Genomic DNA, 14,856 nt, shown 5'->3' with positions numbered 1-14,856 from the left:
TCTACTTTTCTTGTCGTCTTCTCTTTATATTATATTATTCTCAACTTACTTTTATAACATGTTATCAGCACGAGACTCTATCTAATTGAGGTTGAGTTTTAGTTTTCCTTTAGCTCATGTTTTGATTAATCTAGGTATAAGAATCAAGGTATAATATGCATAAAATTAGGTATATATTTTCTAAAATATTTTTATGATTTAGAATACAATAGTGTTCGGTAACTAACAATTACCACTAACCAAGACACATACTACTATTAGTTGAATATGACATGCTATATAAAGTTTCTTAAATGGAAGAAGGTATAAAGTTTTAATAGCATGAGTTTGAATATTATTTTGATTGTTTTGAAAGACTCAAATGTGAGTCATGTTCTACTTTGGTCTATTATATCGTTGGTTAAGGATAAGTCGGTGGATACAAGTCTCATCGCACCAAAAGGGTAAGACATCAAGTTAATGTTCGGATGCACCATCATGAAATGTTTGAGGGTAAGACGGTAGATTCATGTTCTATTGCACCAAGAGGGTATGACATCAATTTGAGTTTTCATACACCATGAGTGGGTTCAAGTCTCATAGAATTATGGCGTTCCACGCCTTATATGGGTAAGACATTTAGTTTGACTCAATGCACCATAGTGATGATAAAATGATAAATAAAATAAAATAATATATTTTTGATGAAAAATTTTGAAATTTGTCTCATTGAATTTGTTTTATTTCCTAAAGCGAATGTGGTAGCAATATATGATAAGTTCGAAATTCTCTCAATTCCTCCATTCTATCATATGGATGTGGTAGCAGTAAATAATAAGTCTGAAAGATGACAAGTGATTGAATGTATGAATAAGGGCGTGGATGAATAAAATTATAATAGTCATCATTATGGTAATTATAAAAGGAAGAACAATATGAATTCTCTAAATGGTATTAAAATGGTATGAAAGGTCTTTGAACTTGTGGTTGTTGTCGACCTAATATTTTAATAAATTTATAAAGCTACCATCAAAAGAAAGGAATATAAAGTGGTAGTACACTTGACTTTTCAAAAATGATATTAAGGTGTGTCATGCAAAAATGATAAATTTTCAAAAGTATGACAATATGCTTATAATACAAATTTATGAAACATATATAAAGAATTAGTCTATTCCTTGAAGAGAATGTGACTTGTGATGATTGTCAATGCTCGACCATTCTACAAGAGAATTGATCAAAATGTGATAAAATCATTATGGGTTGGATATATACCACAACTCACTTTTATGGGAGGTTTGAGAAAAAATTATAAATGTGAAACTCATCTCTACGAGAGGTTTGAGAAAAATAAATAATGTTATTTAGCAGAAATAGTTAATGGTCGTGTATATTTATGCGTCATGAATATTATGGTATATTTGTTATGAACTACCGAAAGGAAAAAAAGAAAAAAGCAATTCTTGCCTATAAAGATTCTGACCATGACAAAAATAATATTACTATGTGGCAACACAAATTTGTCATTGATTGTGTACTAACGGTACAATAAATGTAAAGTAAAAACCATGTCTTGCTCGTAATAATTTTGATCATGACAACAATAATATAATTTCTCTTTGAAGGAGATGTTCACAATATGGATGGTGTCATGAAATATGTGATAGGACATAAAATTAATTGCAAATTCTAACGAGTTGTTTTATTACCATAGGAATATAATTGGGGTTGTAGTAAGCCTCAAAAGAAACTTTTTAAGTTCTGAATGAATTGAAAAACATTGAGACTATAAATTATGAAAGATGTAATATTTTAAGATTACTACAATCGAAGCGGGTTATACATATTTATGTAAAAGATACCATTTTTTTCTCTTGTTTGTTGCACATAAACATGAACACGCTGATGAAATCACAATGTAGAATTAAATTATACGTATACTGGAATAAAAATTAGTTGGCATGATGGGTAGACCATTCCAATTAAAATATGATGCAAAAATAATTGAAGATTCACATAGTTATATACCGAAGAAATAAAATATTCTTCAAAAATTCTCTTGTGTTACTTATTATCATAATAAAATTATCATTGTACCAACTAAGATTGTGATTGTTTTCCCTGAAATTATTTGAAACAATATAAAAAGGTGAATATGGGCTCATTCACCTGCCATATGGATCATTTGCAACTATATGATAGATGCATCTATGCGATGGTCACATGTGCTTTGTTGTCGACTTATAAATTGATATTTGTAGGGTTGTTTTCTTGATTGTTAAATTAAGAGCACAGTTCCAAACTATGAAATTATACTAATAATGTTGGTTGATTTAGCAGGAGCTGTATGCCTCCAATTATAGCTAAACCATTAGTTATGAGAATAAATCTCCCAAAAGAAATTTTGGTATGAGATGAATTTATTTAACATGTAGCATACATTTGAACACATCAAGCCAACAAGGCGCCCCAATAAAAATTGGTTCAGGTTCCACATCAATTAGTTTTCATCTAAAATATTGAATGTCACGCACAAAGATGATTCCTAAATAAGATTGGGCTGAATGTTTAGATTTTCTACATTAGGGGTAGAGATGACTGATAACTGGAAATTATGTTGGGGTAGATTATGAACTATCTAGATCCTCGTTAAAAGAAAATGTGAACTTGAAGTTCAAATGATAATTCATTTGCATAATGTAAATTAATTGCCAGATGAACTTACTGACCATATGATATAATTCAGTTGCAAAATGCTTCAATGAGAAGTTCTTGAAGGACAGTATCTATGATACGCCTGAAGCGTAATAGACCAATCGATTCCAAATGTGAAATTTCTTGAAGAAGGAGAGGAGAAAATGATCAATATGGTGAGACAAGTGCTATAAAAGAACACCTCGACATAACACTTCATAAAACCTTGAAAAAGGTTCAGGTATGAAAAATGAAGAGATCTTGATATGTTATGCCATATTGAAATCGATATCAAATAATCATCGACGGTATCTTTAATATGAAGTAGAGATCAATGATATAAATTGTGACGAATATCTTGAATTCAAATATGTCATGGATTGTGAACAGACAAATGATTGGTCAAGTAAAATTCATAATTCTAGTATATTTTGTTTCACCTAAAAAAGTGACGTTTTGTACTGATAGTCCATAAATAAATGTATAATGTTAGTGGGGTACAAATGAATTATTATGTGATAGTATAACAATACGATATAAAATACGGCTTATGCCTTGGGGCATAAACATTTTTCGCAAAAGTCCTGACATTATTGGAGATATTTTCCCCTATGGTAAATGCAATGCGATTTGTTTTGATCTGACAACATATGAAAAACTTAAATGCATATAATGAATAATTATCATGTCTAGCTAGACAATACTAAATGTTATATGAAAATCCTTGAAGCAATCAAGATGTCTGAAACAAATAAGAGTCTGAAAGAAACTTTTTAAATAAAGTTCAAAAATTCTTATATGAATTGAAATAATCAAGGAATGAATTGAAATAATCAAGGAAGAAAAGAGTACCAAAAAATGACCCTAATTGTCTTTGCATTTTTATGAAAAAGAAAATTTATGATTTTTTTTGAAAAAGAATATAACAAATACAATTTACGATGATAATCAACTGCAAATGAAAGTGTCCTCAAGATGATTATTATTGTAAACAAGTTGAATGACAAAATTTACTTGCAACAACGAGGTCACGAAGAAAGTGATTTTCAATAATGTATTCGGCTAAGCTTACAGTCTCATCATATTTATGAAATCAGAAAATTATATATTGGGATGAGTTTAATCATGCAATATCTTCGTGAATGTGATTTGATCACTAAGACAGTATCAATATTTGAGAAGTTGGTATATAAAATTTGATGACATCGTCAAAAGAAATTAAATGATGTTTTGCTCAGGTGGAGTATAATACACGTCGCACTCTTTTATTCTTGATTGTGGTTTTGTCCCACTGAAATTTCCTGGTAAGGTTTTTAATGAGACAACTTTCCTTCACTAGAATTTTTTCCCACATGGTTTTTTCTAGTAATGTTTTAACGAGACACATTATCTATGGGCATTCAAGTGGGAGTGTTATAAATCCATTGAACTAAGTGCACTGTCCATGAATTTATTCATGGATTATTTGAATTCATGTATGTATATTTCCAATGTGATATGATCCAGTGTGGACATAGGCGTATCTAGAGGGGGTTCCATGGGTTCATGTGAACCAATACTCCCCTCTCTAGATCATATATAGTAGTGTCATATTTTTCAAAAAATATTTAAACATAGAGGTGTGAACCCATATTGTAAGTAGCATATAATAATACGATGATGATTGAGTGCACCTTTCTAAGCAAAGATAAAAATTCAAATCTTATATCTATCTAATTCTATTTAGTAACACTCCTCCATGGTTATCGGCAATACTTTTGGTATTTCAATCATTTTTTCTTTAATCCTTCAAAATTTTAAAGTGTGTTACATTGGAAATTCGTAAAAATAGCACTGCAAATTTCTTATATAATTAAATCAAATGTGTATATCAAAATTTTAAACTAGGTGTTTTATATATGTTGACATATAATTTTTAAAATTTAGTGGTTCAGAAATAAGAACTTAAAGATCAAATCAATCAAATTTATATCTTAGATGCATTTGTTCGTAATAGTATACCCATCCTTCCAAAATTATAATTCATACATCTTGATGGCATGATTGTGGATAACTATGTACCTATTTGTTTGTGTATTTAACATGATGACCTTTGGGGACCTTTAGGTAATATCTCAACACTATAAAATAGAGATATCCCCCAAAGATCATCATGTTAAATGTCCAAACAAATAGGTAATAGTTATCTACAATAAATCATATCACATTAAAAACATACATATATGAATTCAAGTAATTCATAAATAAATTCATAGACAATCTTCTTAGTTCGATGAATTTATAACAAAAATATTTTTATAGTTGAAGGTAAGAATAAAATTTTCTTTTTTCCTATACGTACTAAATATTTCATTTATTTTGTTATGTTATCTTATTGTCATTATTCTCATCACTATTATTACTTTCTTTTCATCTTTTCTAAAGTCAACCTATAGAAAATAATTTTCTTTATAAATAAAATTTATATATATATATATATATATATATATATATATTATCCAATCCTATCCTCACATTTAAGTGTATAATGTGACTTGTCATCTTTTGTTTCAAAATTTATCTTAAGAAAAGAAATTAATGCAACTTATAAGTCACATTTCTCGACTGAGATATACGAATCCCAACTTAAAATGCGATCACCATCAAATATTATTTCAAAAATGCAATTTGTAATTTATATCTTTTTTGTAAAATATAATATATAAATTCCGTCCATTAAATGTGTCTTATAAATTTTACTAAGAAAATCTAATCATCGTACTAATACTTGACATCAAAAAATCTCAATAATAAAATAAAACATTTTATTATTATATTAATAAGTTCTTCATGAGATATTCTCATGATTCAACAAAAATCATCGACGCAAATTTATATTTTTTATTAGAAAAAAAAATTAGTAAGAGAGATATAACCAATAAAGAAACATTCTTCCACTTAACTTCCCTACTACTCGCAACTTCCAAAGCGAATCTCTCTTCCCCAGTCACTCTCCTCCCCTCCAATGTTTCGATCTGTAATTCTTCTCTTTGCAGAGCTTTCAAAATCCCACAAAGATCTGTAATTTACTCACAAAAATCCACCAAAAACCACAAAAATGGAAGATTTAGACACCCAAATGGTCAAAAACTTGAATCAAAAGTAGAAATGAATAGACAAATGAGAAGAACCAATAGGAAGTGCAGGCTTTGGTGGCCAACCCATCTTTCTTGTTTAAACCAATTGAATAATTGGCATTCCTATGCTTTCTTGTTTGGTTGGTTTATATCTTCATCTGATGCTTCTTTTGACATTGTTGTTGCTTTCGCTTGCGATGAATCTTCACTTCTTTCTATGACGACCCATATGAATCTTGAGGTAAAATTTCTTAAATAACCCTTCAAAGATTCATAATTTTGCAATCTGGGTTTACGTGAAAAATGTAATTTAGTGTTTTTGTTTGTTTGTTGTGAGGAAACTTGAAAACAAATGCCTTAATGTGAATTGGGTTAATCTCAAAATGTGAAAAAGATGAGACATTGGTGAGCTGGGTTGATGTTCAAATTGTTGGGAAAACGGACTCAACAAATTTCACAATCTGGGTTGATGATAATTTAGTATCCTAGTTTGTGTTTTTTTAAGTTTGTTGTGATGTGAATTGAGTTTCTAAGTTTTTTGTGATGTGAATTGAGTTTCTAAGTTTTTTGTGATGTGATTTGAGTTTCTAAGTTTATGTTGTCAAGTTTGTTGTGATGTGAATTGAGTATCTAAGTTGTGTTTTCAAGTTTGTTGTAAAAAGTGGATGTTGCCTTACTCTAAAAAGTTTGTTGTGGAAATGGTGGAATAAATGGTGAGCTGGGATCATTTTCAAATATGAAAATAGTGAAATAAAGGATGAGATGTGATCATCTTCAAATATGAAAAAGATCAAACATAGTGAATTGGTTAATTTTTTAAGTGTGGAAAGGGGAAGTGGGTAAAGGTTGAGCTTCCTTCCCTCTCTTATTTAACTGTTTGACACCATTTTATGGAGATGAACTTGGCAATGAAATTTTGCCTTTTTATTTTGGAAAAGAGATAATGTTTGGCATCTATAGAGTATAACTTGTGATGAATTAGATTTTTCGAGTGATTGCTAAAATATTAGGAAACTTTGGGACTAATGAAACTTTATTGGGTATATTTGAGGAATCTGCATAAATAGATGGTATGAGGACATGCAGTTAATATGAGGGTGGTTAATGTGGAACTTCCTCCTTGTTCCAAATATAAACCACATTTATGCTAAGAAATAACCAATGAAATTGTGGTAACATTCTTTGGTATGCTGCTTTTAGTAAAATACCATTCTCCCCTTAACACACTTAAAGCTTAGGTACTAAAGTAAATGCATTTAATTTAATGAGATAAAATTTCTAAAAACTCGAGCAATTGGATCAATATGGTTGATCTGAGCAAGTTCCTTCTGGTTTTTATTGATATGAGAAGTCTGGATGATAATCATTGAACATATGTCAACTTGGATTTAGAAATGTTTGGGATCAATTATGTACTGTGTAAGTGGCTTTTGTGGGTGAAAACCCTCTGTTGGTTATAGCTTTGTCCAGAACTATAGGAATTCACATTCTTATTACTTATACTTTGTAACTATCCCATGCTAGTCATGGATTTGATTCATTTGTACCGATAACTATGTTGTATTTCTTTATATGTGGCTATATATATTTTATGAAAACTGTTTCTTATTCTTTTACAAATTTGTTGCAATTATTTTTTACTAGTATTTTTGTCTAATTTATTTTATGATTTCTGTCTCATTTTATTAGAGGGTTCTTCAAGGCATAAACAGAAAGATGCCTGTGCTTCTACAAGATAAAAGCAAGTTATCTCTGTTAGGTTATTATGCAGCAGATTTCAGCAGCAATGGACAGTTGCTAATGGTCAGAGGCAAAGGGAAAAAACATGTCAACTCTACTAGTAAGAGGACATGTGTGTGTGATGAACAACATGCACCTGAAGGGAAACGTGGAAGATGGAGATGTGGATGTCACAAATTGGATGCAATACTAGAGCAGAGTAGGGCATTCTCTTTAAAGGAAAATATTTGGGCACAGATCGTTTGTGATAACTCTCAAGCTGTTAGCAGAAAAGTAGAGCTAATACCAAAAGTGCATCATATACATAGGATGGGAGAAACCATATTCCAATTAGATGTCCACGTATGTAAGTCATAATCACCCATAAGACATCCTCAGATTTACTTGACTTTGTCTTGCAAGTTCCTTATTGTTCTATTTTTCCTCAAAATAAACTCAGGTAGTGTTTTATGGAATTCCTGTGTTTGGTGGCCACCATTACTCATTGGGTTTCAAGAGTTCATCTGAGCAGGTGATAAACCATTGCAAGAAGCCTGAATGGGTTAAGGATCTCAACAGGAAGCGGCCATATCTTGACTTGGTATACTAATTATGAAGTTTAATCTTACCTGCACTGTTGACTGATTCTAAACCTCTTTGCTTTCAATTATCTGGAAAACAGGATGCTGTAATTCTATCTATCAACACTGCTAATGCGGCTAAAGTCTTTACAGAAGCAAATAATTCTGCCAAAAGATCCAGGGCTCCCTTCCATTTCTTTTGCATGTAACATCTTTTAAACTTTGACATGCTTTGATTTCTGCTGCTTCATTGGTTTCTCTGCCATTTCTAATAGCTATCCAATGTCTTGCTAGGTTTTCTATTTTGACATGGCAACTGCTTGCTATATTGCTTGCATCATTCTCTACTATCTTCTACGTCATCCTTCAGTTCTTCCATGCCTGCTTGATCCATGTGTCCCACTCGTATATCTATGTTGCATTGGAGAAGGTATTCTCCAATACATGCAAAAATATGGAAATTCGATGCTGCCAGCTCCTCTATTGGCCGGTTATTCTCAAAGATTATGGTCTCAGGTAAACTTTCTCTGATAACCTTTTTTTCAGAACCATCCTGCTATGTGTGTTCTGTATATTCTGGATAGAGCAAAATGAATGAGGGGATTTATATAATGAACCTGGCGCAATCGATTGATATGTGTATATTATTTTTTCTGCTATGCTTTCTTATTATAATTTCTACACTAAGAGAACTTGTATTTTAGGTCTCAATCCTGTGTGGAGTATGCTGAGAAAGCGGCATTTCACAAACATTCCATGTGGGCAAGCCTTGTAGTTGATCTACTTCTGGGGAACTTCCTTGGCATCATATTGTGGTCTCGAGCTAGAGCAGCTTGCGTGTGGGTTTCAAGTTTTTCTGAAAATGCCACTAACTATCTTCTGCGTACTGGTTGTGTGTGGCTTATGGGAAACCCAGCAGGATTCAAGTTGAACACTGAGCTAGCCGGAGTTCTTGGGACAATTTCCCTGATTGCTATTCAAATTTGGTCTACCCTTTGGTGGTTATTGGGTTTCTTCTTGATTCATCTAGTAAAAGTAGTGGCTGTATTTGGTTCATTGTTTGGTCTGACAGCAGCAGCTGCTCTGATCATCGACACAATTTCACTAGCAACTACACATGTTTCTGCTCTTCAGTGGTTGCTTACACTGTTATATTCGTGGCAAATACAGGCAATAGATGCTTTGTGGCGACTTTTCAGGTATCTTTCCTTATAATGCTATCTGCACTCTAAAGTATCTTGTGGAGTGGTAATGATCAATTAATCCAGTGTTAATCAACTTTAAGCTTTTTGAGGTCACTACGTTATTTCGACATGGCGACCAAAAATATATAGTTCTTTTCTTTTTGGCATACAACAGAAATTGATTCATTCTTGTAGGTTACTTAATGACATCGGAAAGAGGAGGTAAACATTGAAGCTTCATCACTCAACACTTAGTGTTCTCTATGACCATTCAATCCAAACACCCTAAAAGCTAAAAAAAAAAAAAAAGAGAATGTTCTTTTATCATATTTTAGTGAAATATAAGTTGAACCAGTTCTCCCCTTTTAAACTTAAAAAGCAGGGATCTTTACCTTTATCTGGAATTAATTTAGTCAATAGTTATACTTCCTTTGTGACTGGATTAAATTACGGATACTAACCATGGGGTAGGGGACTACTTTTTGCTGGACAACAGATCGGAAAACGCCACCATGCTAAAGCAGGAACTGCAGGAAAAGAAGGAACAGAAAAAGGGGATATGGAAAATAAGTATGATTTATATTCAGGTCATTCATTGAGGAGGAATGAGGTAAAAGAGGAAGTGAATTTTCGCAAGGTTAATATTGTCCAACAATATATAAGAGGAGTGTGGTTATCAAAAGGGGAGTGTAATAGCTTCACACTTTAATTTGGTTATTCATTTGATACCGTGGGGAGTTAAGCAGCTGAAAGGAAAGATGACTAACCAAAAATACCTAACCTCGCTGTCTATGTTCTGGTTATAATCATTATTTAACTTTTATGGACCAAATGTTCATTTTTTATGGCCTATTTAGTCTATGCTTTCTATTATATTTACTTGTGTCTTCATTTTTTATTCCCATGGTTGTTTTTCCCTAACTGCGTTCACCAAATAACTCCTTCATGGACATCCGCCATAATTTTGCTTGTTTTTTTTAACTGGAAAGTACTGCTTAACTGAGCTATTTTCACAAAGTCACTATATCATTTTCTTGCGAAACCATTATCTAGCATGTTGTGTTTGGTCTCTCCTTTTTATAGATCTGTTTTGTCTTTTTTAGTCACCAATATGCTTCTTTTGTGGTGGTTGCTTAAAACCACTAACAGTTTGCCTCCTTGAATTGCAGGGGTAGGAAGTGGAATCCTCTTCGTCAAAGACTAGATAGCTATGCATACAGTGTGGAACAACATGTTGTTGGGTCTCTCCTATTTACTCCTCTTTTACTTCTGCTACCAACGACTTCATTGTTCTATATTTTCTTCACCATTATGAAGACAACCATTAGCTTTGTTTGCATAGCCATTCAGTTTGGCATATCGATAATTCATGCCACACCTTATATTAAGATTCTCTTTTGGTTCATGAGGAGGAAACGGTTTCCTAGTGGATTATGGTTTGAGATTGTTTTGTGTCAGAGAAATGCCACTAATTCAGCAGAGGTTAAATCTGATGATAAGACAGCGTCGGGATCTGAGAATCCTCACCACTGTAGATCCGCAGTTCTGGTTTCATTTCTTCACAGTAATTTTTTGAGCTTAAGTAAGTCCTTGAAGCATTACTATTGATTCTTAAGATTTTGTGAATTGTGACTAAAGAGGTGAAAGATAACATATTATTGCTTCTAGAGTTTGTTTTATTTGATAGGAGCTCTCCTTTACGTGGTTTGATCATTTTTACTGCAAATCCAACTTTTAAACGTTAATTCCACAACATCCTCACCTTTTTGTGATAGTATCACATTCATGTAGTGGTATCTACAACTCGGGGAGCAAACTTTTTTCAACAATTGATTGAGCAAGTTATTATTTCTCCCATAGTGACACATTTCCCCTTTCCAAGTAATAGAACTTTACCACTGTAATGACACCAGTGAAGTAAACCGACAGAGAATAGTGTGCATGACAAGTTTTCACATAACTGTTGCACCATTTAACCATGTCAGTGAGTCAAGCTGGAAACTAGAACTAGCTTTTATCTGTTCCCAGCATATCATACTTTTGTCTTCTTGCTCATGGTTGTATAACATCTTTGCTTCTTGTTTATTCTTTTTTCAAGTGTGTTTATTGTGTTTGCTAACTCCGCAAAAATATGTTGCAGGACAAGTAGTTTGGCCACACTATAGAAATGTTTTTTCTGATGTATCTAGATCTTCTATTGCATTGTCAGCTTATGGAGTTCTGACAGGGAAAAGGTATTTCAACTTTTCTTCAATAGATCTTCTCTTACACCTTTTAACTAATTCCTGAGATGTGTTTGGTTTGACAGAAGTTCTTTTTCAGAAAAATGTTTTCCATGACGAAGTCATTTTCTAGTGTTCAGTTACGAGAAAATGTTCTTCCAGGTCCCATCAAAAGGGGGGAAGTGACTTATCTCCTTTATGGGCTGAAGTCATTTTTCCTACTTCATATTACTTGCTACTTAGTTATAAAATATTAGTCGTTAATATATATTTTTTAGAAAATATTTTCCACTCATCAATCAAACACTGGAATACATTTCACCGGAAGTTTTCTCTATGGAAAATGACTTCCGTCATACCAATACACTCTTACTTTGCTGGACTTCTCACTTCTGTTTACTTTCCCTTTATATAGAACTCCATCTGCTCCAAAGATTGGTCTTCCTCCGATACTGCCATGGGTGTCTATCCCATACAAAGAATACTGGCGCCTTTGCCATGAAGCAGTGCTCGACTGCAGGCAAGATTGCTACTGCCAATTGCACCAATAGTTGTCAAAAAAGGTAGGACAACAACAGAAGACAGAGAATTCTTTAGCGTGCTTATGTTTCACACTGCCATTCCATACGCGTATTCCTTTCATTATTCTCAATGTCAGGAATTGTTTCATAAATTTTGTACACGTAAGGGTGAAAAGGTAGTGTGGAAGAGTAAGCTATTTGTGTATAGTTAGAAGGGTTTTTGTTTTTTGGCCATCTTCTATCCATGATACAACAATTTTGTTTTGTTTTATAGCACTGAATATTTGATGAATGGAGTAATTTTCTTTTCCTTGATTCTTAGACTTACTTGTCAAAGTTCATTTCTATATGTGTTATTGCAATGAGCAAGTGTTAAAAAGGTTTCTGTGAAGTTAACCAGTTGATTTGCTTCAATCTGTCGAAGTCTTGATGGACAGAGACCGATGTGATAACACATATGACTTCTTCTCTTTTTCCCCACTCCAATTTTGAAATATTATAGTTTCTTTGTGCTTCAACTTTGTTGCTATTTTGAAAACAAAAGACATTGACAATACAATTTGGTATAAAGGGAACAAGTCTTGTGACAAAGTTACTTTATACATATGTGCCCTAGGCGTAGCTCGAGTGGCAAACATTTGTGACTTAGGTTGCAGATTTAAGTCCCACACCATGTAAAGCGAAGTCTGATATTTAAGTGGAGAAGAATAGGGGGCGAATTCATTATCCACTGAATTTAGAAGGTTATGACTGTTCTGGAGGGCGGGTTACAAATGAATTTTTTATTATAAAAAAAAATTTACTTTATACATATATTAATATCATATAACAGTGTTATGTAAATTTATGTCAGAATAGTTTAGGTGGGTTCATACTGGTTTAGTTTAGATATCACCATTTTAAAAAATAAACTACATGTAACAGCATCAATAAGGTAAATATATACTATTTATTTTGTTTTCTTGTAAAAATCAAATCAAGACTTTTAGAGGAGATGAAATGAAAAAATAGCATAAGCATTAAGTAGCCAAATGTGGCATAATTAGGTGAAGATAATTTTATCTTGTTAGGTCTATAGTACTATAATATAAAGTAATAATTAATGACTAGAGAAAGTAGCATAATAATCTTTAATTTATTTATTAATTAATCATGCATGCCTATAAAGTAAATTCAATGAATTGATTTTGGCCGTTTACCTACCAAACTTAGCCACGTGACCAAATGTTAATTACAAGGATGCAGTTGTCAGTAGGCCCCACATTGCACTATTTTTTTAATAAAAAATTATTTTAGAAAACAAACTAGTGAATAGTGATAGCCGCATATCTATCGGTTGAATTCTATTTTTATCATTCTTGTTATCAATTTAACCGTTATATTATATAATTATTTTTTATTAAGAATCACTTACAAGTAAAGTGATAAATCAAATACATATAATATGTTACTCAAAAGCAAACATTAACACATTAAAGAATAATTAAAAGTTTGAGACCATCACAAACAAAAGTATGAAACTAAATCTTAAGTCAAAAAGTTTCTACACTAAATGGTATAAATATAATTTTTTAATTTAAATATTAAATTATGGATTAATCCAAAAAACGTCAAATCATTAAGAATCAATAATCCGATAATTTTAAAAAAAAATTAAAACCAACACTCCTAAACTAATAACCCACAAACGATGAACCAATAACTTTTTTATATTATATACATATTCGTAATACATATATTGTGCTACATTTTAAAATTAAAGGATTGAAATAATAGCATTATTTATGATTTTTTTTTTCTCCTTTTGAAACACGTCATCATAACTACCCAATCCATTCTGAGCCGCTAGATTAAATAAGGCCTTTTTATATAATCCGTTGGATCATTTAAACTTGGCCCACAGTTACAAGCCCATAACATGCGCTGTCGGGCCCAATAATTTTCTCTTTCTCGACTTGGATATGAACACGTGTACATGTCTTTAACACTTTACTGGCTACTTTGTCTCCTCGATCACTCCACTGCTAAATAAATACTTATCTTGATTAATTTTACGAAATCATCTTTTATTATATATATCACAAAATGAGTAACGGGTTTTACTAGTGGTTCCAATATTGAACCTATTAATTTTTGCTTAAAAAAGTATCTTTGTAATAGAAAACTTCATTAACCATATATGTATATAAAATTTTGAATATACAAATTTCGAGTTTGAATTTTCTTGAATATAAAGTCGTCTTTGAGAGCATTTATGAAACTTTCGGTAGGTAAGGAACATCATTTGGGAAACTAAAAGAATAAATAAATAAAGTAGAACATGGTTATGTATAGTTAAAGTTGGGCCAAATACAAAACTAGATTCTAAATTTGTTGGATTTTTTTTCCAGATACTTCAACTATGTTATTTTTCTTTTGAATGATTAAACCACCCATAATTTGTTTCTTTTTAAATATCGTTGATTGATATGAAACCAGATTTTGTGAGCAATATTGATAGAGAATACATATGTTATTCCAAAACTCTTTAATCCAATTGATAGTGAAAATGTTCAACAATATTGTGTTTTACTTTAAGTTTTATGAACACATTAGGAAACAAATGACACCAACACACATTTTGTGTTCATTCTTTCATCAAAACCATCACAATACAAATACAGTTAAAGGCATTTACAGTAGAAAAGGCTATCTAAATTAGCTAACAATATTTAAATAGAACAAATTATAAATAATTCAATAATTTAATAGGAAAATGACATAATTGAGATAGATGAGAAAAAAATTCAATAAAGTTAAAGATCTTTATGAGTTGTGGCCTTACAGTTGTATTAGAATTT

The 14,856-nt window shown here is 31.7% G+C and overlaps 1 protein-coding gene across 4 annotated transcripts; it reads left to right on the top strand.

The window, feature by feature from the left end:
- Nucleotides 1-5,537: 5,537 nt before the first annotated feature.
- On the top strand, nt 5,538-12,331 carry LOC101253473 (uncharacterized). Of its 4 annotated transcripts, none has more exons than XM_069297063.1 (10): nt 5,538-6,030; nt 7,479-7,871; nt 7,969-8,109; nt 8,191-8,294; nt 8,384-8,605; nt 8,794-9,288; nt 9,469-9,495; nt 10,443-10,855; nt 11,414-11,507; nt 11,911-12,331. In XM_069297063.1, the coding sequence occupies exons 1-10, from the start codon at nt 5,821-5,823 to the stop codon at nt 12,044-12,046; spliced, it is 2,235 nt and encodes a 744-aa protein (XP_069153164.1). In that variant the 5' UTR covers nt 5,538-5,820; the 3' UTR covers nt 12,047-12,331. The 4 variants fall into 4 exon arrangements, with proteins under 4 accessions (XP_069153164.1, XP_069153163.1, XP_025886445.2 ...); XM_069297062.1 differs by having other exon boundaries at nt 7,479-7,875; nt 7,973-8,109; XM_026030660.2 differs by lacking the exon at nt 9,469-9,495.
- Nucleotides 12,332-14,856: the final 2,525 nt, after the last annotated feature.

The sequence above is a fragment of the Solanum lycopersicum genome, chromosome 4, assembly GCF_036512215.1.
Source record: "Solanum lycopersicum chromosome 4, SLM_r2.1".
Lineage (NCBI taxonomy): Eukaryota > Viridiplantae > Streptophyta > Magnoliopsida > Solanales > Solanaceae > Solanum > Solanum lycopersicum.
The sequence above is the reverse complement of the archived record's forward strand: the minus strand, read 5'-3'. Positions and strand labels throughout refer to the sequence as shown.